Source organism: Protopterus annectens, chromosome 3.part1, assembly GCF_019279795.1.
Source record: "Protopterus annectens isolate FY-2018-M chromosome 3.part1, PAN1.0, whole genome shotgun sequence".
NCBI classification, from domain to species: domain Eukaryota; kingdom Metazoa; phylum Chordata; order Ceratodontiformes; family Protopteridae; genus Protopterus; species Protopterus annectens.
Window position 1 is genome coordinate 1501265009 of NC_056732.1, and position 23168 is coordinate 1501288176.

Genomic DNA, 23168 nt, shown 5'->3' on the forward strand with positions numbered 1-23168 from the left:
GCGAATTTTAGGTTTTAGTCAAGGTTAGGATTTTTTTCTGGGATGATTTGGTCATCAGCTATCTTTGGTGGTGATGGTAACCGTAGGAAAAGTGGTGGCTAGGTTAGCTATGAAGTAGGAATTGAAGGTGGCAAGTTCAGTAGTGGTTTTGTGTGGGTCAGGGGATGAGTTGCTTTGAGAAGCCTGGGTGTAATAGTTGGTTGATGGAGGACCAGAATTTTTGGGGATTATTTTTATGTTGGCTTTGTAGGTGGAGGTAGTGGGCTTTTTTTTTATCATTGGTTATTAGATGTTTTGCCTTGTTACGGAGTTGCTTGTATTGTAGTAGAATTGAGGGGTCTTTGTTTTTCTGCTATGATTTCCAGATTTTATCCCTTGTGGACATGTGACGTTTTGGTGGATTTTGAGAGCCAGCTTGCATGGTGGTTTTGTTTTTCACAGGGGGGGTTGCCTATTTAGGATGTCTAGGAGTATTGAGTTAAAAAATTCAACAGCCTCATTAAGTGGTAGGAATTTGAGGGGTTCCCAATTTACCTTAGCTAAGGTTCCATTAAATATGGATGGTTGTAACTTAGTCAAATTTCTGATTGATTTGTATTGGTGTTGGCCTGGGGTTGGGGTAGTTTTGGGTAGGATATATGCTGGTGGGTGGTGGTCGCTAATGATATTTGGTAGTATGCCAGCAATGATGATATTGCTGGGGTGGGACACTAATACCAAGTCTGTTGTGGAGCCCCAGTTATTTTTGTGAGGTCTGGTAATGTCTTTATTTAGCTAGGAGAAGTTGTAAGGGTTTGTTTTCTGAGGGGTTGTTGTGGACAAAGTCTAGCCAATCTGTTTAGATCACCTAAGATGGTTTCATTGCCTATGTTTTGGGAAGTCCAGCAAGTATGTTTTCGAATACTGGTATGTTGTTTCCTGGAGGAATGTACACAGCAATTATGCAAATATTTTTGTTAAGTTTTAATATAGTGATTAGTACTTTGGCTGGGGAGAAGTTGGGTGCTAGTTTTGAGTAGGGAATTAACATATAGGGATAATTAACATTGCTAGGGAAGAGTATTGCTACTCTTCCTCTCTTGTGAGTCCGATTGGCTTTTAGGCACGAGTACCCTGGGGGGAGAAATTGTCTTACATGTTTCAACCAGGTTTTTGTAGCTGCTATAATGTCAGGGTTTTGTGAAATCCACTCCTGGAGCTCCGGTATCTTGTTTCTAAGGCTGTGAAGATTTATGGTTGATAACATGAGAGATTATTGGGTTATACTTGACCATTTTTTTCCTGAAAATGGTATAGTTGCTGCTGGTGGTGTGATAATAGTGGTGTCTTTGGAGAGGTGGAATTTTTGCTTTGGATAGAACAGTAGCTGTGACTAAGCTAGGGTGGATGTCTGAGTAACTTGATAAATGTGGGTTGTGTGGTGGTTGTTCAGGTGGGTGTAGGAGGTATGTTGGGTGTTGGGAAAGTTGTGATAATTGTTATAGAGAGTGTAAGTGAGAGAAGTGAGATCATTGAAATAGTAGTGATCTACATGATGGTTGAGTGCAATGTGGTAACAGAATGAGTATGAGCAGGGTAGAGATAGTTTAGGGGATGGAGCACTATTTGGCCCTATTTGGAATGGATGGGAAGGTAGAGTAGTATGACTGGGAGAATAATTAGGGAGAGGTTATGGGATAGGTGAAAGAGGTGTGGGAGGGGGGGGGTCACCTTATGTATAAGGTTTATGTTATGGAGAGTGGAGTGGGCATAGAGAACAGAGCGGACCCCACCCCCCGGAGAAGGGCTGAAAAACTATCAGTTTAATGTGAGTAATAAGCTTAAAATATCCGCATCTAACAAAAGATTAATCAGCGTAGCTCTGGAATACTTTAATTATTACTGCAAGCAGACAAACTGGGTTGTTGGGCAGTTATAGAGAGTTGGTAAGAATAAGAGACTAAGCTGAAAGTAAAAGCCATATATAAAGACTAGGAAAGGCTGGTGGTTGCCAGTCAAACCTCTTTTCTATGTGGTTTGTGAAAGCTGCTTTATCTTTTGCTGTCAGGGCTTGACTGTTGATGGGAAACTGCTACAAAGACCGTTATACTAGAAGCAGCCACACACCAAGTATGTTGCAGCTTTATGGACCTCTTATCACACCTTCACCAAGCATTGTATTTGTCACTTTTTAGGATTCTTGTCTGATTAGTACTAGAGTACGTCATTTCACCACCTTCTGAATGTTCTCCTTAGATTTTCCCTGTTTTTGGCCTAATCTAGCTGCTGTCATCTTGATGTGTATACTGCTTTGGATTCAGTGGTTGTACATCATAAGGGATTGCTGGTTTTAGATCAAAATATGGGTAGTGTGATTCACTGTTTAGGGTCTGTACCTTTCTTCTCCAAGGTCTGGGATTCAAGCTTGACCTTGAGACTATTTTTATGGTGTTTGCATGTTCTACCCCTCACTCCACCCCCACACCAGCACCCTTCTTGACGATTTCTGGTTGATTGACTTTTTAAACAGTCTTTATATATGGCATTCACCCTTAACCTTGTGGCCTGGTTTGTGGCTGAAAAGGTAGGTAGGATAACTCAATTCAGTTAACAGGTTAACCACCGAGTAAATTAAAAGTATATTTTTTTAATGCATTTTTCTGAGTGGAACCTCATTGTGTTCCTTCCAACCAGCACTTGGCTGTTGGTTTTCCTTGTAGCTTGAACGAGTACAACTGCATATTAGGAAATATTGATATTGAATATTCAATGTGATCTCAATTTCCATTCTGTCCTCAAATTGGCCATTACTTTAGCGTGTGGCCACCAAAAACTCTTGCTGCTCCCTTACCCATAATGTACCAACCCTTAACATACCTCAGATCTCATTTGCAGCTTTCACGAATAGACTTGGTCATCTTGAGTGACATTTTATTATATGGGAAGTATTGTCCTCCCTTGTCTTTACACTTGGTGTAGCTTTTTTTAACATAGTTGGTGGTATTATTCTTTTTCTTCCTTGCACATCTTGTGTATTTGTCAATACCATTGCCAGTATTTTTTTCTTTTACTCAATGTAATCTGTACAGTGTTCTGTTAAATTTGTTGCTCTTGTGTGCAGGATTCTGAAAAATGGTCCTTGGGGATTTAAAAAAATGCCAGAACTGCTGGCATAAATTGCCCTTGTCTGATGCCCACACTGTATTGTTTGAGCCCTGACCACCTTCAGGTTGAGTGTATTATTTGTAAGAATTTTAATTTGCGTGCGTTAGCAGGCAGAAAAAAAATAAGCAGATTTTGAAGGGTTTACTTCCAGCTTCCTTCTAAGAAGCTATTGCTGGGGCTCAATCCCTCAAACTGAAAGCAAAGGAGCCTTCTAATAAGTTTCCAGAGACTTCTGGATCATAAACTCCGTTTTTGGAAGCACCTAAAAAACAAGCTGGATCTGAAGGCTGTTAAAATCCGATCACCATCAGATCCAACAAAACTTTCCTCAGATCCAAGCACTTTGGGTTCAAGGCTATTAGCCAGGATAAGGTATTTACCTAGTCTGGATCTGGTACCTTCCTCCTTTCTAGAACTAAGACACTGTGTCCTTTCTTAGCTTCCTCCAGGAGCTTGATTGAAGCTGGTGTGGACAGAATGACGATATTTCTCTCTGCGCAAATACAGATAGGAGTTCTCCCGGCTTCCAGGCCTTCAGGTTAGGAAGCCAGTCATACCATTCAGCTGATTCCAGCTCATTTTCTGATCTGACCAGTCTTTTCGGAGCCCCTGGGTCCAAGCCTTCCAGGTCTGTCTGGTTCAGATCTGAAGATATGCCTAGCTTTAGATTCAAAGCTTTCTCTGAGTGCACCATCTTCTATGTCCTTGGAGCAGGTTGACACTCTGAGCCAAAATGCTCCTGTCTGGTCCAAGGCATTGTAGTTGAGACTGAGGTTTTCAGAGCAGTCTGTTCCCCCCAGAGCCTCGGCATTGGACAGCTTGGCTCAGACTTCCGCCTCTGCTAGGTTGCCTTTAGAGTAGAGGGAACTGATGGGCCAGAAACCTAGTTTCTCAGCTCGATTTTCTGTCTTGTCCGTGGAGCGATCCACCTTTGAGGTAGTGAAGAGAATGTTCTTTGCTCCAGCACAATGGATGGATACTACTCCCTTGAATCTTCCGTGTGGATCCCAGATGTCTGCACCTTGAGCCACATTATTCTATATCACAGGGACAGCCAGCTCAAAGTCAGCAGGCTACCCAGGATGGCTTTACAGTCTCCTCTGATATTTCAGCTGAACATCCAACTGAGGAAGTGGAAGAGATGGGGCTCCCCTCAGGAGTCACTCACAGAGGATACTAATTTCTGGCAAGGGTTCCCAAGATCACCACCTGAAAATGTCTTATTTGGAGAAATTCTTGAGATCCTTAATAGATGGAATCTGTATTTCTGGAAGCCTTTGGAGCTGGCCACTCTACCTCCTGGTTTACTCTGCCCACCAACTTGATCTCTAGGTGAGCATGGAGGGAGCCTGACTCATTTGAGCCAATCCCCAAAAGACCAGATCATATTCTGGCTTCATTGGTAGGTAGGGAATACTAGAGCAAGGAAGTGCCCGTAGATGCTGTGGTTGTGGAGGCAGCCACAAAGAAGGAACTTGCCGAGAAAAGTTGCTCTGTCCATCCCCCTAACAGGATGTCTAGGGCACTGGACAGATTTGGGAAGCGTGTGTATGCTGTAAGTGACTTTTTGCCTTTAGGTCACAGAATTACCAGGCACACTTTACAAGATTATGAAGGGATTCGATGAAGGAGCTTTCAGACTCACTTTCATGGACCAATACTGCTGAGGCTCAAACTTCTGTAGTATCTCAGTTGGCTACTGTCCAAGCTATTTCTAATTGATCCATGAGGCTTATCTCGCATGCAGCTATAGGTGCATCAGGGGCAGTGGTTTCAGGCATTTCCATTAGGAGGCATGCCTGGATGTGCTTGTGTGATTTTACAGAGTCCTTCAAGTCATCTTTCGTCAGTGCTCCTTTTGACAGTTCGTTTGGCCTTAAAGTTAGACACTGTCCAGGTGTGAAAAGGATGGAAAGACCCTCTGCAGTGAGCATAAGTTTTTTCCACTCCTCAAAGATCCTTGTTTAGGAATCAACAAAGGGGATTGAAAAATGTGGTTCAAGACGTCTCTGGGTCCTTTACAAGATCTACATGGAGAGAGATCTCCCAGAGACAGGGGGAGGGGGACTCTAATGGATGACACCCACATGGCAGGGGAGGCCCGCAGAAGCAAAGGTCTCGAGATTCCTTCTCTGATGGACCCTACCAGTGCCTCCTGAAAGGAGGCCCAATTGTCCACCTTTGGAGGCAGTCTGTGGTCGTTTATCCCTGCACCAGAGAGCCTGGCTAGATGTAACAAAAGGCATGGCTGCAGATTATTTCCTGAGGTTATATAATTCCCTTTTCTCTACCACCAGCTGTAGACAAACTTCCTGATATTCCACCCAGTCAGAGGAAAGTAAGCAGCACTAGAGATACAAAAAGTACTAGAAAAAGGTAATTTAGGAGGTCCCACCAGACCGGATAGAATCTGGAACTTACTCAACTTAAAATTCTTGTTGGTCCCAAAGAAAACTGGACTAAATCGATTCTGGATCTCAGCAAATGGAGCAAAGCAGTTCGGGCGCACAAACAGAGACTGGCGAGCACACAGACACGGACCGTTTTAGATGGTCACGGTTCAGTCCATTCTGCCTTTTCTAGGCAAGGATAACTATGTTCTCAATGGTACGCAGCATGAAGATCTATTGCACAAAATAGAACAGACAATCCAGAAGGTATTTATTTCCATCTGGGAGCCAGTCACTACCAGTTCAGAGCACTACACTTTGGCCTCACCACAGCCCTCAGGGGGTTCACCAAATGCATGTCAGTAGTGGCAGATCACATGAGACTGCAGGGATTCAGAATGTTTCCATACTCTGACAGCTGGCTCATTACCACCCTGACCAGGCATCTACTAATAAAAGCGAAAGATCAGGTACTGCAGACTTGCTTTCTTCTGGGGTAACCATAAACTAAGTCTCGGTTATAACAGTAGTGGTTTTCAACACAGTTTCTTTGACAGCTTCTCTTGCTCTCTCAAGAATTGCAGAGTATTGGATTCCAGGTCAGGAAAATAATTTACAGTACCACAATTTCAGCCAGTTTGATCCTTCGAGCCTTGGGGTCAATGTCGGAGGCCATATAGTTCCTGTACCAAGATGTCTTATGAGAATTCTTCAGTGGATGTTAGCAACACAATGGTTGATTTTTTTATCAATGCATGTCAGCCCAAATGAGAGTCACACAAGCATGCAAGAGAAGACCTTGGTGGTGGATTCAATCTGATCAAATTATTCAAGATTGCCCTTTCGTTTTCCCTCAACCCAAGGCTGTATTGACCACGGGCACTCCTGTCTCACTCGACTGGCATGATTCATCCGAATACTTCAAACCTCAAGCTAACAGCATGGTTTCTCCAATTCCATTAATAGCCAGACAGCCAATGTTGCCTTCCCTGTCCGTCATATACTTTTACCATACTATAAGGCTTCTACACGAAAACTTTATAGGAGTAAATGGAAAAGGTTTGTTGTTTGGTCACATCAGAAACTCATTGACCCATTCTCAGCTCCTGCACAAAGTGTTCTTGACTTTTTGGCAACAATGTGTAGGGAGAAACTGGAAACTGCCAAAGGTGCACCAGACAGAACAAAATTAGTGTAGATAAAACTTCCTGGTGAACCACCACAGGTAAAACTTTGTTTATTTTAAAAATAGAGACAAAGCATAAAGAACTTCCAATGAAAGAGAGCTCTAAACAATTAGTGCTTTCAGCTATTTAGCCTTCTTCAGATCATATTCTCCATAGCTCTCCAACTAGAGTTAAATAAATCATGTCCACATGCTGCAGGCAACGCCTACTTATTAATCAATCTAAAACCATAACTAATAAATCTTTAGGGATGACAAGCCTCTCTTACTCAGCCTATAGTAGGACGTCTGTTCTTTAGTATTGGTTTGAGCGGACCCATTATATTTAGGCCTGGGGGGGCGATCAGCCCTTAAGTTCACTAACTCACTTTGCACATTTCAGTGCAGTTCTTTACGTTTCCTCCACTTGAGTCTGTAGTAATACATTCTAAAGCTTTAAACATAAAGCTATGATCAGGATAAGATGCAACGTGGTCAGCCAGCGCATTATTTAAATCCTTGTGCTTAATATCCCTCTGTCGCATAACTCTGTCCTTAATGCTGGTCCATTTTTCCAGTATAGAACACTGAGCGTTTTCAACAAGTTGCTAGGTAGACCAAATGCTGGGTATTGCAAGTTGCACCATCTTTCAACAGGTGATTGATTCCACATACAGGATGCACAAAAAGATTGCCGTTGTCTGTATAGGGACAGGCTTTGCACTTCCCACATTTGACAGTTCCTTTCTTCTGGTATACATTTTGCCATTCAAAGCCATCCTTGCCACAGAGCAGTCTTTCGATATTTTTTCTAGTCTTAAAAACGAACCTTTTGTTCTCGTACAATATTTTTCACTTTTGCATCTTCTGTCAACACCGGCCAAAACCTTCTGACCACATCACAGATATTTGGCTATCTGTACTATATGTGAGAATACATTTTAGACCTTGAGTCAAAGTCCTTTCTTTCGAGGCAGTAGCCTCAACTCTGGGGATAGTTTTTCCATTAAAATAGGGACGACCTTTGTTGGACCCTAGGTCCTGTTGTGTTCATCTCGTAGTAAGATCTCTATTGTGGTAACCTCTCTGCCTAGCAACCTGGAGAAAATGCTCAGTGTTCTATATTGGAAAAACGGACCAGCATTTGAAGGACAGAGTTGTGCTTAAGCACAAGGATTTAAAGAATGTGCTGGCTGACCATGTTTGATCTTATCCTGATCATAACTTTGTTTGAAGCTTTAGAATGTATTGCTACAGACTCAAGGGGTGGAGACTTAAAGAACCGCACAGAAATGAGCGAAGTGAGTTGGATAGTGAACTTGAAGGCTGATGGCCTTCCCTCCCCCATGCCTAAATACAATGGTTCTTCTCAAGCCAGTACTAAAGGACAGACATCCTACTATAGGCTGAGTCTTGTCATCCCTATTAATTTATGATTAGTTGTTAAGGTTTTAGATTGGTTAATGAGTAGGCGCTGCCTGCAGCATGTGGACATGATTTATTTAACTTAAGTTGGAGAGCTATGGAGAAAATGATCTGAAGAGGATTGAATAGCTGAAAGCACTAATCGTTTGGAGCTCTCTTTCGTTGGAAGTTTTTTGTTTTGTCTCTATTTTTAAAATAAAGTTTCTGGTGATCCACCACAGCTAAAAGTTTTATATATGCTAATTTTGGCAACAGTTGTTAATGAGAAAGCTAGTTCAACGATTAGATTTCAATTGGCAGCAATTTCCAACTTCCATGTTGGGTTTGAAGATTTTCCTTGGTTTCTTCTAAGCTTTGTAAGGCCTTTTTGAGAGGCACCCTCCTGCTGAGGCCTCTCTATAAAGATTGAACTCAGTGGGATTTGAATTTGGTACTGCAGGCTTTAACTCACTTCCTTTTTGAACCAGTTGCAAAAGTTGATCTTAAATTTCTGACCTGGAAAACTTTTTTTCTAGTGGCCATTACCTCAGCTAGAAGAATTTCAGAACTTCAGGCATTGTCCTTTAAACCACCCTACTTGATTTTTCGTAAGGCTGGAGTATTATCATTACATACCAATCCTTCTTTCCTTCCTTAGGTGGTGTCAGAATTCCGTATTACCCAGTCCATTAATTTGTCAATCTTTCTTAAATTTACAAACAAAGGTGAACGTTGCATTTATTGGTTGTCCACAGAGAGTTATGTTTCTACTTATTTGTTTGAAATTTGTTAACCGAGTTAATTGAGCTGAGCTAAAGCCCATTTTCAGTGGAGACCCAAGGAAAAAAGCTCTATGGAAATTACAAGCGTAAAATCGAATCATATAATCAAAGTTATACATAGTTGTACTGAAATGGTACAAATGGGAAAAAACAAAAGGATAGTGCACAGAAACAAAAAAAGGTGACATATTTGACTGTGTACAGTATCCATTTACAACCTAGTCTAGTTGGGGAGTGGGGGGAGAGAGAGAGTTGAGAGATGTGAAGTAAGGTTGGAAAAGGGTGGGAGGAGTTGGTTCCTGACATGGACAGATCCATGAGCTTAAGAGGAAGAGTTTTAGTTCCTTTTGGAATTTAGTGTTTGAGGTGTTTCTGATGTAGTTAGGAAGTTTGTTCCAGGCTAAAGACACATTGTGGTTGTAGAGAAGTTTACCTGTATTTCTGTTGAGTTTATGTATGTCAAAGAGTTGTTGGTCAGAGTTTCTGAGAGGTCTGGTGGGGGTGTAGAAGGAAACTAGTGTAAAGAGGGAGTGGCAAGCAGTAGGTTTGTATAGGATGGAGTGGGTGATTTTGTAGTTGTGCTAATAGGAGCTGCTGGGGGAATTCTGGCCATTGCAGATGTTTCAATGCACTGGTGAGATCTGTAAGGTTGATTTGTTGCAAATCTGGCGATTTTCTTTATAGGTTTGTTCTAGTTGTGAGATTAAAGTGGCTTGTAGGTTTGTGAGGATTGGAGCAGCATAAAGAAGGCGTGGTAGAAGGAATGCTTTAGCTAGGGTTAGTTTAGCTTCAGGAGTTAAGGAATTTTTTTTCAATACAAATAACCCTGACTTTTGATGCGTCTTACACTGATGAATATGCTGATCATCTGTTATGGTGCAGAGGAGTTGTGTATGTGGGTCTGCTTTGATGACAGTACTATCTACGGAGGAGATGAAGGAAGATTTATGATCAGAGAATGAACTGGGTAGGAAGAGTAAGAGTTTAGTTTTCTTAAGGTTTGGGATAAGCTGCTTTGCATAGAAGAAAAGAAGTTAGGAAGACCAATTTATTTCCTTTGCAGATTTCTTAATTGGACAAATCAGTTGCAAAAGTAACTCTAGCCAGATGGCTGACTGCATATTTGTCGACGGCAAATTGGGCCTATCCTTACCAAGACCTTTAAGAGCTCATTCAAGTATCTTCATGGCTGCTACTGCAGCATTTCTGTTTAGAGTTTTCATGGATGAAATATGTGCAGCTGCAACTTGTTCTAATCCTCATATCTTTATTGCAAACTAGATCTGATGTTGAGGGGAAGAGCAGCCTTTGGCTCATCTTTGCTCAGGAATGTCCTTAGTCCACCCAGGAATTTAGTTAGCTGGGGGACTCTGTCTCAACATTGGGTAGAATAAAAATTGACAACATCTGATAAGTTATGTACTCAACAGAACGTTCCATCTGTGTTGTCCATTTTTATTCTTCATCTCCCCACCCACTGCCCCCCATCCCTTTTCACAATTCCGGGAAGAACTAGGGTTTATAAGGACACCACTGTCCAAGTTGAGCTGTAGATATGGCTTCTTCTGTTAAGTATTTTGTGATAGTGTTACCCATTTTGTCAAATGGCAAACAAGATCTGAGGCATGTTAGAGGTTGGTGAATTATGGGTAAGAGGAGCTCAAGTTTTTTGGTGGCCACGAGCTAAAGTAACGTCCGAGTCTGTTGTGAGGATTAGATCCGAACCCAACAGTTGAGGAAAAATGAAATTAGACAACACAGATGGAACGTTATGGTGAGTATGTAACTTTTTATTGCTGATTTGCAGCATGCTTACTCAGTGCTGCTAGATTCAATTGATGGACTTAGGTGGAGGTTTAGGCCATTCACTTCAAGGAGCACATGCTGCATTGAAATTGGAGAGAAGACTAATCCATTTGTAGGCTTTGCAAGGCGGTTTCCCTGTTGGTTACAGCATAATGCAAATAAGATTTATTACTGATGTCCACTAATCTTTCTCCTGGTGTTTCAAAACTTTACTTCCCATGATTACTTCTTTGGGATTTGATAGGTACAAAAATTCAGTTGCGTGCATAAGTTAAACATATTGTGATGTACTTTAAATAAGCCAGACTTTTGGCAATGATTAACTTGCTAAACTTTGACCACAGAGTAGTTGGGAGTTTTAACTGGTTTCCTTTTCTGAGCAAGATATTTGGGAATGGAGTTAATTGTCTTATCTGAGATGTGCTGTCTTCATGCGTGGGCCAGTATACTTTTGTTTCACAATTACCTGTATTGCTAGTATTAACTGTGAACCTTATTTTTTCCTTTTTTGTAGAGCCCTTTTTATAAGGCCTTTCATGCTGCTGCTGGACGAGCCTACAAATCATTTGGATCTTGATGCGTGTGTGTGGCTGGAGGAGGAATTGAAAACGTAAGTATCAGTAGTAAAGGTTTATCTTCTGGGGGGAAAAAGACTACGTGCTCTTGATAAATTACATTAGATATCTGTGTTTGTAAGCCTTCTGTTTTCTTAGGTTCACACCGGAAAGTTGAGTATCTGCGCACTCTTATACTTTTTGACCATTAAAGTGACCTAATTTCATGTCCTTTTTTACCCTTCGGCTTCTCTTAATGTTAAATTCAGCAAGGACTTAAAATCTCATGATGGTGTGTTCTAGTGTCTGTACAGTGCCACTGCTTCCATTGTCAGATGATCACCGTCTTTGCCACTTAAGGTGCAAGTTGTCTTGCTTGACCCTGCTTTTTTCATGTTAAAATTTGTGACCCTGTTTGTTTAGTTTGGTCAGTTAAGCTGTAATTTCTTGATTTTTTAATTTCAGCGTTCTGTGCATCATCCTCTTACTTCAAGGTGAAATTGACTGTGAAATATTTGCACATTTTGTGTCTGTCCAGCTTAAAAGTAAACTACGTCCGTCTTTAGCATGTTCTTGTTGTAGTTGCAGTAAATGTATCGGTGGTTTAATAAGTTTTTGGTACAGTTATTTCTCTTCAGGCAGTTTGAGATGGTCATTTAAAGGAAAGGTAGTAAATAACCACTTTCTTTAGGATGTGATGGAATTAAAAAGTCTTCCTAGATGAGCCATCTACAATGATGTAGTCACTTGATATGTCTTCTTAAAGCCTTGTGAGCAGCAGGTTCAGATTTTGATCTCTAGGTCCCATACTTTGAGCTTGTCTGCCAGATACTCCAGGCACAGAGGATGCCCACCGTGGGCTAAAGGAATGAGTTTGGTGGCAGGTCTCATCTTTTAGTGTAGTATTTGAAAGCTCTCAAAGTGAGTAATAGATCAGCTTCATAATGTTTTTGCTTTTATCAGGTCATCAAACCAAGTATTCCTGGTTAGTCAAGAGTATAATATTGAAGTGATACAAGTGTTTGGATTTAGGGGCATGGGTACTGCAACTATCAGGTTAGGGAGGATTGGGCGAGTCCACGGTTTGCTTGCTTGCCCATTCTTGGGTGAAGGATATGGTTTTAGCTTGATGCATGGGTGACCCCTAGAGGAAACATTGAGTGTAAACCCCACAGAGTGTATGCCAGCAGAATGTGCAGTACTCTAGGGGTCGGTATGTGGATGAAGGGAACACTTGCCTTGTCTTGTTGGTATCACTATTTGAGCTTTAGCGGGCAGCTTTGAGATTAGAAGGTCCATAGTGCGGAGAATGGAGTCCACCACTTTTGGCAGACTGAACTCTCCCTTGCAAATCCTCTTGCCTCTTGGAAATGAAAGAGCTAATAATTCCCTTAATTCAGGGAATGAATGGGCCATAGGGTTCAAGGACGTTCTACAGATGGGGGGGTAAAGGGAGCCATGGAGAAGACTCTTTGTAAAGAATAGGTGAAACTATTAATGCCCATCGTATTGATCGGTGCTGCAGTAGCCTTGGCTATATGTTATAACCTGCCATGGATATAACAGCTGGCCAGCTTCCAAAGCTAGCAGCTTCCACGATGTGGTTTATGATGATGTTTCACATGCTTTTAGGTTTCTTCCTAAAAGTGTGATTATATCCCATGGTAGTTGTCTGTGTCTCATCTGTACTATTGCACTGTATGCCAAGCTGCATGCATCCTGGTCTGCCTTTTTCCGTTTTGCTTTTGTTACCTTTTTCTTGAACATGATTGCATGCATTTATTGATTTATTGGCTGGGTAGATGATTGTGGTATATTCTCATATTTTGTTGAAATTTGCTGTAGTGTGCTTACTCACCACAGATTTTTCTCACCACCATTGCATTGTCAGTATGTAGACACAATTGATATGTAATCAGGCAGTAACTGGTCAGCTGCTCAGCATACAGTAAATAAAACTTGTTTATTAAACATGGTTGTATTGAAGTAAGCAAGAGTGTTTTTTAATCGGGGAAACCCCCTTTTTATTATGAAACCTTTAATTATAGAAGAAAAGATGAAATTATTTGCATATCATCTTTAAAGCCAGGAGTAAGGAAGCCCATGTTGACTGCTTGGATGGTGGCCTCATGTGACTCTCTCCCTCCAGGGAACAGGTGGGCTAATTGGAGGGAGGCACTGGGATTTTAAACAAAATGCATAGAATTAATAACTTCACAAGGCTGGCATTGTTACCGTGGCAACTGTCAAAAATGCTGTTTCCTTGGTACCCTTAGGACTGCCATCAGCACTGGTGCTTAGCTGCTGGACTTAGATTTTAATAGGTAGGTAATAGAAGGGGTTGCCTCCAGAACTTAAGGCCTTATGACAAGCCAAATAACCAGAAATCCCATAGAGATGTTATTTTGAAATTTTTAATGAAATTTTGTATAAAGCAAAGGAATGTGGAAACAAACGTTCCAAATGGAAATGGTTACAAAACTTGCGTCAAGATTAGAGGATGATGAAGCTCAGCAATTAATAGATAAAATGGGAGGCGATAAGATAGTCAGTGACATAGAATGAATCAACATAGAAGTTTCCAGGAACATATTGTACTCCTCTGGAAGCTTGGAATTTAGGAAGGCAGAAAGTGATAACTATCTGAAAGGTGTGTCTTTTTTTTGGTGGGGGGAGGGGGGTACTGGAATCTTGGAGGAAAGCTGTGATGGCTGTTTTATCTTAAGAGGCTTATTATTACTGCTTGGTGCAACTATCATTCTAAGCCTTTTGGTTTAAGCACTTGGGCTTCAGACCAGTTGATTTACATTAAGAAGGTTTGTGGTGTGCACTGTTATAGCAGGACAGGTAGCTTGCATCCTAAGTTGGGAACTGCTGATTGAAGGCTCAGTGTCTGTTATTCTAAAAGTGTGTTAGTTCTTGTTTAAGGACTTGGGCTTCAGGCCAGTTATTTTACATTAAGAAGGATCATGGTCTGCACTCTTGTGGGAGGAGAGGCTGGACTCTGCCCTTCTGAGCTGGGAATTTCTGGTTAAAGGCTTATAGTGCCTGCATATTTGAACTGTTTCTTACTGAAATTGGTACGCCTTGTTTGCTATAGCATAGACTAGATCCAGGCCTGCTGAATCTAGCTTTGTTTGTATAACTTGAGCACTAATCCAGGTCTTCCTTTTTGAAGAAGGTTCCCCTGCACCCCAGTGGCAGGTGTGTGCAGTTAGAACTTGTGTGATTGAAGACTACAGGAACAGGGCTCAGTTTTGAGATTTTTTGTACTGGTTACCTGGGTAATTTGTTTAAAAGCCTTTTCTGATTGCTTGTAGTCATCTAAAGCTGTTTTAAGTGTATTTTTTTACTGTTTGTAGTCATTTAAAGCTATTTTAAGTATTTTTTTTTACTGTTTTGCCTTATCTTTTCAAAAAAATGTTTTTTCCTAGTTTCCCACCTTTCTAAGCTAGTATAGTCCAGTTTTCAGGCTAGTGCTGAATTCAGGGCTGTGTTACAATTTTCTGAGTTGCCCATACCCTACTTGGATAGAGGGAGGTTTCTCTGTTCGCCTGAGAGAGAGGGAGGTTTGAGCAGCCATCTGTCCCTGGAGGATTGGTTCCAGCCCAGACGTTAGTAGTTTATAGGCCAATTTGGGCTAATTTCTATCTTTTATTTCCCTGCTGTAAAAACTGCGTTTGCATGGTTTTGCATGTCCAGGCAGCGCCTGTTAGGGCTAAATTTATCCCGGCTCCACCAAGTCTCCTCTTCAGTTTTTCCTTTGAAAGTAATCTCTCAACCTAAACACTTAAAAAGCATCCTGCAGTCCAGCACTTGCTCAGACCTAATAGCAAGCACTAATATACTCTGACACTTGATTGCCCAGCATGGCAAGGCTCGTTATTCACCCCTCACCAACCAAGCGACTAAGCAGTTCACTCTACTATTCAGGTATGACCAAAGGGTAATTTCAGGTATACTCTCCAGTCCAGCTGGTGAATCTTGGTATCCTGAGGCAATGTTACAACTGCACACAAAAAGGACCCCCTGCACGAAGGCAAATGCAGGGCTCAAAAAAACGATGAATAAAAACAAAAAATGTAGAGCCAGCATACAGTGACCTGAAAAATAAGTTTATTATAAATTTATAATGAAATGTAGAACAGCAAAACAGACTGGTTTCAGCCGGACAATATCACAGCCTTCTTCAGTGTAAAGCAAACAGAAAAACAATGCTGTTTAAATATATGCTTCTTTTTAGCTCATTGGTGGATGCCTAAAATTGTTCATTAAGCCCAGGTGGAAACAATCCACCTAGTCTGACAATCCATTTCTTTTCTTTAGCATTTAAAATGGAATGCCAACCTGTCTTGTTAGAACGATTCCCTTGTATACTGTCAATAACCATAAAGGAAAATTTGGCAGTAGTGTGTCATTTGATGTTTATAAAGTGCATTGTGAGCTCTCTTATTCTTGATATTACTAATATGTTCAGATATACCTAATCTTAATGGGCGGGAAGTTTGTCCCACATAAAAAGAGCCACAATTGCATGTTACCAGATATATCAACCAATCACTACTGCAGTTTGCAAAGAAATGGAGATCATAAACTAAAGCAAAATTCCTGCTAGAAAATTGCTTTGATTTGCATACATATTGACAGTTGATACAATGACCACAAGGAAAACAGCCACACAATGGTTCTCCCATCCACATTGTTTGTAAAGGTTGTGAGTTATTCAAGGTATTTCCACGTTTATAATGATTAAAAAAAGAACTGAGATTTTTTCCCCTTCCTAAATTAAAATAAACATCTATCTGGAATGATGCTGGCAAGCTCATAATCACATTGCAGAATATTCCAGTGTCTATGCACACTTTGAATTTGACTATCAGAATTTCTGGCATAGGTCGTTATGAACCTTATGGGTTGTGATGATGTTACTGAATGATCTCTATAAGTAAGAAGTTCTGATCTATCCATTGAGTTAACCTGATGACTGGCCTTTAATACATCTCCCATACTATAACCCCGAGATTTAAATCTGCTGGTTAAATCACCCTTATGTTGTTGGAAGGAAGAATCCTAAGAACAAATACGTCTGGCACGTATAAATTGTGATTTTGGAATATTTCGTGCAATGTGAGGTGGGTGATAACTGGAGGCATGTAGGATGGTATTATATTGGGGGTACTTCCTGTACACCTCAGTACCTAGTGTGTGGTCAGGTAATCTATTGATTAATACATCTAAAAAAGTGATTGTGTTTAGTTCATAGTGTACAGTGAACTGTAACCCCCCATATGTTATGATTCAAATATGAAACAAAATCCATGAGTTTGACATTCATCACCCTTCCATACTAGCCAAACATCATCCAAGTAACGTCTCCAGATGTCAATGTATTCAATGAATATATTGTTATGGCAGTCATAAATGATATGTTTTTCAACATAAGCCATAAATAGATCCGCATATATGGGGGCAAAAGATGCCCCCATTGCTGTTCCTTTAGTTTGCCAATAACAATTATCCTTGTAATAAAAGACATTCGTGAGGACATGTTTGGCTAGACCCACCAAAAATGAGTTTGTCAGATTCATATAAGCCCGGTACTTCTAACCAATAGGCCATTGCTTCCAAACCAGCTGGATGGGGGATGTTAGTATATAAAGCACTTACATCCAATGTGCATAAAAACCACTCAGGTTCCAACTGTGTGTCTGAAATAATCTGCAGAAAGTTGGTCGTGTCTTGCAATCGTGATCGTACCACATGTAACAAGGGTTTGAGATGTTTGGTGAGATATAAGGATAACGGCTCAGTAATGTACCCTTTACCAGATACAGTAGGTCTGCCAGGTGGATTTAATGGGTCTTTATGAATCCTGGGTAGGAAATAGATGTATTGAGTTGTGGAATCCTTTACCATAAGTTGGTGCATAACCTCATTACTAATGATGGCTTCATCCCTGGCCAAAAGCAAAAATTGATCAATCTGTTTTTTGAACCTGAAAGTAGGGTCAATAGGCATTATGGAATAATATCTCTGATCTGAAAGCTGTTTGTTTGCTTCATTATCATAATCACACCAGTTGAATACAACTACAGCTCCACCTTTATCTGCAGAGATGATAACTATATATTTGTTATTTTGGAGTTCCAGAATAGCTTGTTTTTCAATCAGGGTCAAATTGTTGGATTTAAAACGTATATCCAAGCTGGGAAAATGAAGATGTTTGAGCACGCTATTCTGGAACTGGTGTACCATGGGATGCATGGGAGGAGAAAAACTGGATTTGTGATAAATTTATCCTTATTATAGTTACTATCCATATCACCAAAAACAGTTTCAAATTTAAATTTCTGCAAAAAGACATGACATCCTGGGCCAATGTATCTTCAGGAACCATGAAGCCAGGTATGAAAGTAAAACCTTTATTCAAGATAGACATGTGGATGGGTGACAAGTCAAAATTAGACAAATTTAAAACGTTGTTTGAAATAACATTCAATTGTTCATTGCCATTTTCAATAGACCCTGAATGTTGTGTACACCTTCTATGTTTCCGCCCACCCCGCTGGTATTTGGACCTAAAGGGATTGATCCAGATATCCTTTTGGGGGTCGGTGAACCCGATACTGCTGGGGACTCATTGTCAGTGCAAGACGAAATGTCATCTGTGGATGACCCTATGTCTGCACTCAGTCTTCTTAAGATGGACCTTGGTCTCTTCCTTTTGTTGGTTTGTTTGGGAAAAGGTGTGAATCGTACATGTTTGGCATTGAGAGAAAAAGGGTTGGCTCTTTTATAATCTTCTTGGTCTCTAGAAAACTTTTTGTTTTTTCTGGACCTTAGCTGTTCATCAAAATTATGTAAATCAGTGGCTACATTAAGTAATTTGTTAAAAAAAAGGTTCCTCCTCAAATGATTTCAATTCACTAACTGATTTGGTGACCGCATCCATTTCTCTATCAATTGCTCTATCATGAAAATTACCCAAAGCTATAACAAAGGCCATAGTGGCTTCTTGTTGTATTTTGGACCATTGGCTATTTAATTCATCATCAGCATCCATCACATGAGGTTGTGTTCATATCTGCAAACCTCTCGGAGTTATTCCTTCTGCAATATATGCCTTGAATAATTTGGAATGCCATTGGATCGTAAAGATCTTAGATGTTTTTTTGAGATTGCCAAAAAGAGTTGCACAAATAGATTCAGGACTGATAGAAACATTTCTATTTGTATTGTCATGGGTAGATGAGCTGAGCCCAAAAGCTCCAAGATCCTCCCTATCTGCAGCCAAACCAGTAATAAAACTGGACAGATCCATATTGGGATCAAATATATAATTTTCAATGGACTAGATGAAAAGTATCCAATATAGCTGACTATAATAGCCAAATACAAACAGCTACGTCAGCTTGATGTATATTAATAAGCAAAATCCAAAAGTTAGAAGAACAATAGCAGCCTAACCAATAATAACCAATGATAATGATTATTAATGGGGCTGCGTCCCACAACTTGTTGACTGTTACTGTACTGTGCAATATAAATTTAGGCAAAAATTGTGAAGAAGCCAATGAACATAATCATGTGAAGGAATGCTGAGAGATCTAAATCAAATGAAATAAGCTATTAATAAAAATAGACCGATTGGAAAATGGATGCAATCAAAAACCAGTATAATCAAACTTTAAATGTAGCCACGTAAAAGATTTTTGGTCTGGAAATAAACTATTTATAAAACTGGACATATATTAATGGCTTGGGTAATGCTATCCAAATGATCACAAGCTGTACAATGATAAACATTAAAACTAGATAGCAAAAATATTGCAATAAGATAAGCTCATAGATAATGACAATTGAAATCTGAAATATTAGTGAACATGAACACAGAACAATGATGGTGGTAATAATGCTGATGTCACTATCTACATTGAACTGATTCCAACATTTTTTTTTACATTACGAAACCGTATGCTTGAAGAGATGATATAAATATCCAATTTTGGATCTAATAATATCCCAAAAGTGTCAAAAGCAGAATTGGGAAAATCTGACAAATGCAAAATTGGACTCAAACACATGAATATGCCAAGGACCAAGTCTAATAAGGTCCCAAAAAACAATAATTAACTAAAAAACAATATTTGAATTGCATGAAATGTAAAGAAATAATACCATGGATTTACAATAAGATCCAAAGAATAGAGTCCCCACTAATGCATGACAATACGTTGCATCTTACTCATGCCCTTTTGCTTATTTAAACACATAAGACACAGTATACTAAAGGACAGTATCTATTAGTCCAAATCATCCAGGACAATATACCTTGCCCGTGGTATAAAGTCACAAACCTCTGTGTCAGCCAAGCATACAAAAAGGCTTTTATGCGTCAGAAAAATACTTACTACACTACTTATAGTTCAATATAGAAAAGATTTACAGCCCTAGTTTAGCTGAATCCTGGTTCTTATACAAAAAACTATAATGCTGTTCTTAAATGGAGTCCAAATATAAAAAAATGAAGCAAAAGACATTTCTCGTATGTTGAATGTAAAACGCAATAATATTCCAGAAAGTTCCCATGAGTTCACGAGCTGCCCAAAGTCAGCAGGTTCTCAACGAAGACATAGTCACATTTTGAATCATTTCCACCTTGCAAATACTATAGCTGAAATAGCATATAGATAGTGGTATGGCAAATGAACAATTGCTTCCTTAATGTCGTAAAATAATACAAAATGTCCAAGCTGTTTGTGAACACCAAACAATCAGAAAACACTAGTGCGCTGCTATATTAAATATACAAAATGTTTATAAGCATCAGAGAAGATCCCAAAAATGAAATTGGTCAAACCTCAGTCCTTGTATTGTCCCCAAAGGATAAAAATACCGTATCCAAGTTTGGAAGCACACTAAACAGCCAGCGTTGATGCAGACGACGTCAACCAAATGATCCAGTATAGCAAGAATTGGAATAATCCAAATAATTCTAAATGACAGAATAAAATGAAAACAAAATGAATAACTTCAAATGGCAAATCCACCAAAATGGTCTTGAGAAATGTTGAAAATTGTTGAAAAAAATTAACGAGCGACTGCACCAAAGTCCACGCAGTCAGTATCAGGATCACAGGCCCCCAGCAGGATGTGGAAAGGAGTGTAACACACAAAAAGGACCCCCTGCACGAAGGCAAATGCACGGCTCAAAAAACTGATGAATAAAAACAAAAAATGTAGAGCCAGCATACAGTGACCTGAAAAATAAGATGTTCTTCATTCCACATTGCTGCAGTCCTAACTATTGGGGTAGTCCGCTGTCCAGTCGGCCCGAATACCAAAGTATAAGGCTGACGTCGGTCAGGGCGCATTAGACTGACGTCAGTACGTCAGGGTACTAATGCGCATGACCGACGTCATATCCTCAGTCTTTTTTGCCGCATGGTCCGATGCAGAAGCAATTTTGCGAGTGCAGGTTGGCGTTCTGAAAATTTCTGAAGTCAGAGTTTCAGACCGAATCAAAGTTGGCTAAAGTACCCGTTGGGAATATTTTGGTTTTCTTGCCTCAGTATTTAACTGGATGTCAGAAAAAGTGAATAACTGTATTTCTTGTGGGAAACAGATACCTCATAGGGATTACCATACTTGTGTATACCTTGTTTAGGGCCTGAGCACGGCGTTGTTGGATGCCGTTCTTGTGCTAGATTTAACAAAGCACTATTAAGAGAAGGTTAGACTGTGCCAGGTTAGTGTTTGGAAGCGTTGTAACTATAAAATGCCGTCGGATGCTCCGGCGCTTCGGCTAAAAAGCGCAAGGACAAAACAGCAAAGCCTGAGGGAAGAACCGGCAGTCCCAGACGCCGGTTCTTTAGAGAACTCAGTGGAGCGGAGGTTTTGCCAGGTGTTTCTTTGGAGTCTCAGGAGAGACTTTACTGTTACAGGATGTTTCCTCTCAGGAAGTAGGCCAGGCTGAGGGGCTTCTCAGGTGGCTGTTCTTCCCTCACTTCCTAAAGGTGGTTAGGGCCTCCCCTTCTGTTTCCAAAGGCTTCTTTAAGGGCAGGCCAAGTTTTGCTTCAGTGGGAGTTTCTCCTAGTGCTTCAGGGTCTTTGCCTAAAACATATGCTTAAAATGGCAGAAGATTTGATTACTATGATAAGGGTTCTATGCCCCTCCTGATAAGAGGCCTAGGGTGGAACCTGAGCTTGAGAGTTTGAGCAATGCTCGGAGGCTTCTGAGTCTTGACTGAAGACTTGCAGGAGTTCCTACTTATTCTGATTCTGATGTGGATGATTCTACTCCATCAGCTTCTCCTCCTGAGGATTTTTCATTTTCAGAGACTTTGCATTCCATGAGGGAGCATTTTAAATGGGAAGGCCAAGATTTCTCTGATTCCAGGAAAAGGCTTAGGGAGTTCTTGTTTACCCCAGCACAGGCCTTTAGCTATACCTCCTGTTTTGAATGTGGTGGAAGATGTTTTGCAGAGGCTTCTCTAAATCCTGATTCTTTGCCTCCTGCTCCAGTTAAACCCGGATAGGTATTATAGGGTGCCCAAGCTCATAAGTATCTTTTTAAGAGTCCTAGGGCAGACCCAGAAACTGTCTCTCAGGGGCCTAAAGGTGTAAAGGCCTCAGTTGTTAAAAATCCTGTCCCTCCTGATAAAGAGGCAAGGGCTTTGGATAGATGGGGAAAGAAAGTGTATACTTCTTCCACTTTAGCCATGAGGCGTTGGAATTATCAGTTTCACATGTTAAAATATCAGAATTATCTTCTTTCACAGTTGAAATCTAAGGTGGATGCTCTGGCGGAAGGTATTGACTGTAAAGAGTTGCAGGATTTAGTTCATGTGTCTGAACAGGTGGGTAAACATTCCTTGCAATGTGGTTTTGATGCTGTGCAGGCCTCCTCCAGGGTGGCTGCCACTGGTTCTGTTCTTCGTAGAGCACGCCTGGTTGAGAGATCAGAACTTAGCTGAGCATGTTAAGACAAGGATTTTGGATGCTCCTTTGCAGTCTGATGTGTTGTTTGGTTAAGCCTGTGGAAGCAGTTTTGAAAATGGAGGACAAGGCTAAATCTATGCAAACTGTTAAAGATTTTTACAGGTGCAGCCTCCAGTTTAGTAGAAATTGGCCTGCTAAGGGTTGGACTTTTCCTGCTTATGATTCCCAGTCTAGGGGTAGGTCTAGGCGTGGTAGGGGCAGAGCTCAGGGGTTCTTTTAGGCCTAGGACAGGGAGTTCCCTGCTCAGACTTCTGGGAGGGCAGGGTCAGTCCTTTGTAAGCAGACCCAATGACCTGCCTTTTCAGCTGCCAGTTCATTCTCGCCTGGCAGCACCGTTGGGAGGAAGGCTGTCTCTTTTCAAAGAAAATTGGGATTTAATTACCCAAGACAGATGGGTTCTGGATATCATTCACCACGGTTACAGGTTTTATTTCCATACCTTGCCTCCTTTCAAAGGCATGCCAGACATTCCTCCTCTACAAAGACAAGAGGCTCTAGCTTAAATTTCTCTGTTACTCCAAATAGGGCCATTCAGCGGTTCCTGTGCCAGAAAGGGGCCTAGGATTTTATTCCTAGCCTGTTCCTAGTACCAAAAAGGGAACACGTGGAGACCAATTTTGGATTTATCTATCCTCAAACATCATCCAAGTAACGTCTCCAGATGTCAATGTATTCAATGAATATATTGTTATGGCAGTCATAAATGATATGTTTTTCAACATAAGCCATAAATAGATCCGCATATATGGGGGCAAAAGATGCCCCCATTGCTGTTCCTTTAGTTTGCCAATAACAATTATCCTTGTAATAAAAGACATTCGTGAGGACATGTTTGGCTAGACCCACCAAAAATGAGTTTAAGTCAGATTCATATAAGCCCGGTACTTCTAACCAATAGGCCATTGCTTCCAAACCAGCTGGAT

At 40.6% G+C, this 23168-nt stretch overlaps 1 protein-coding gene across 1 annotated transcript in view; it reads left to right on the forward strand.

Moving 5' to 3' along the window:
• ABCF2 (ATP binding cassette subfamily F member 2) overlaps window positions 1-23168 on the forward strand; it is a 1573086-nt gene that overhangs the window by 488987 nt on the left and 1060931 nt on the right. Inside the window, exons 6-7 of the mRNA XM_044067572.1 lie at window positions 11206-11301; window positions 21783-21808. Of these exons, the coding sequence (XP_043923507.1) occupies window positions 11206-11301; window positions 21783-21808 (122 nt within the window). The remainder of the gene's footprint in view (window positions 1-11205; window positions 11302-21782; window positions 21809-23168) is intronic.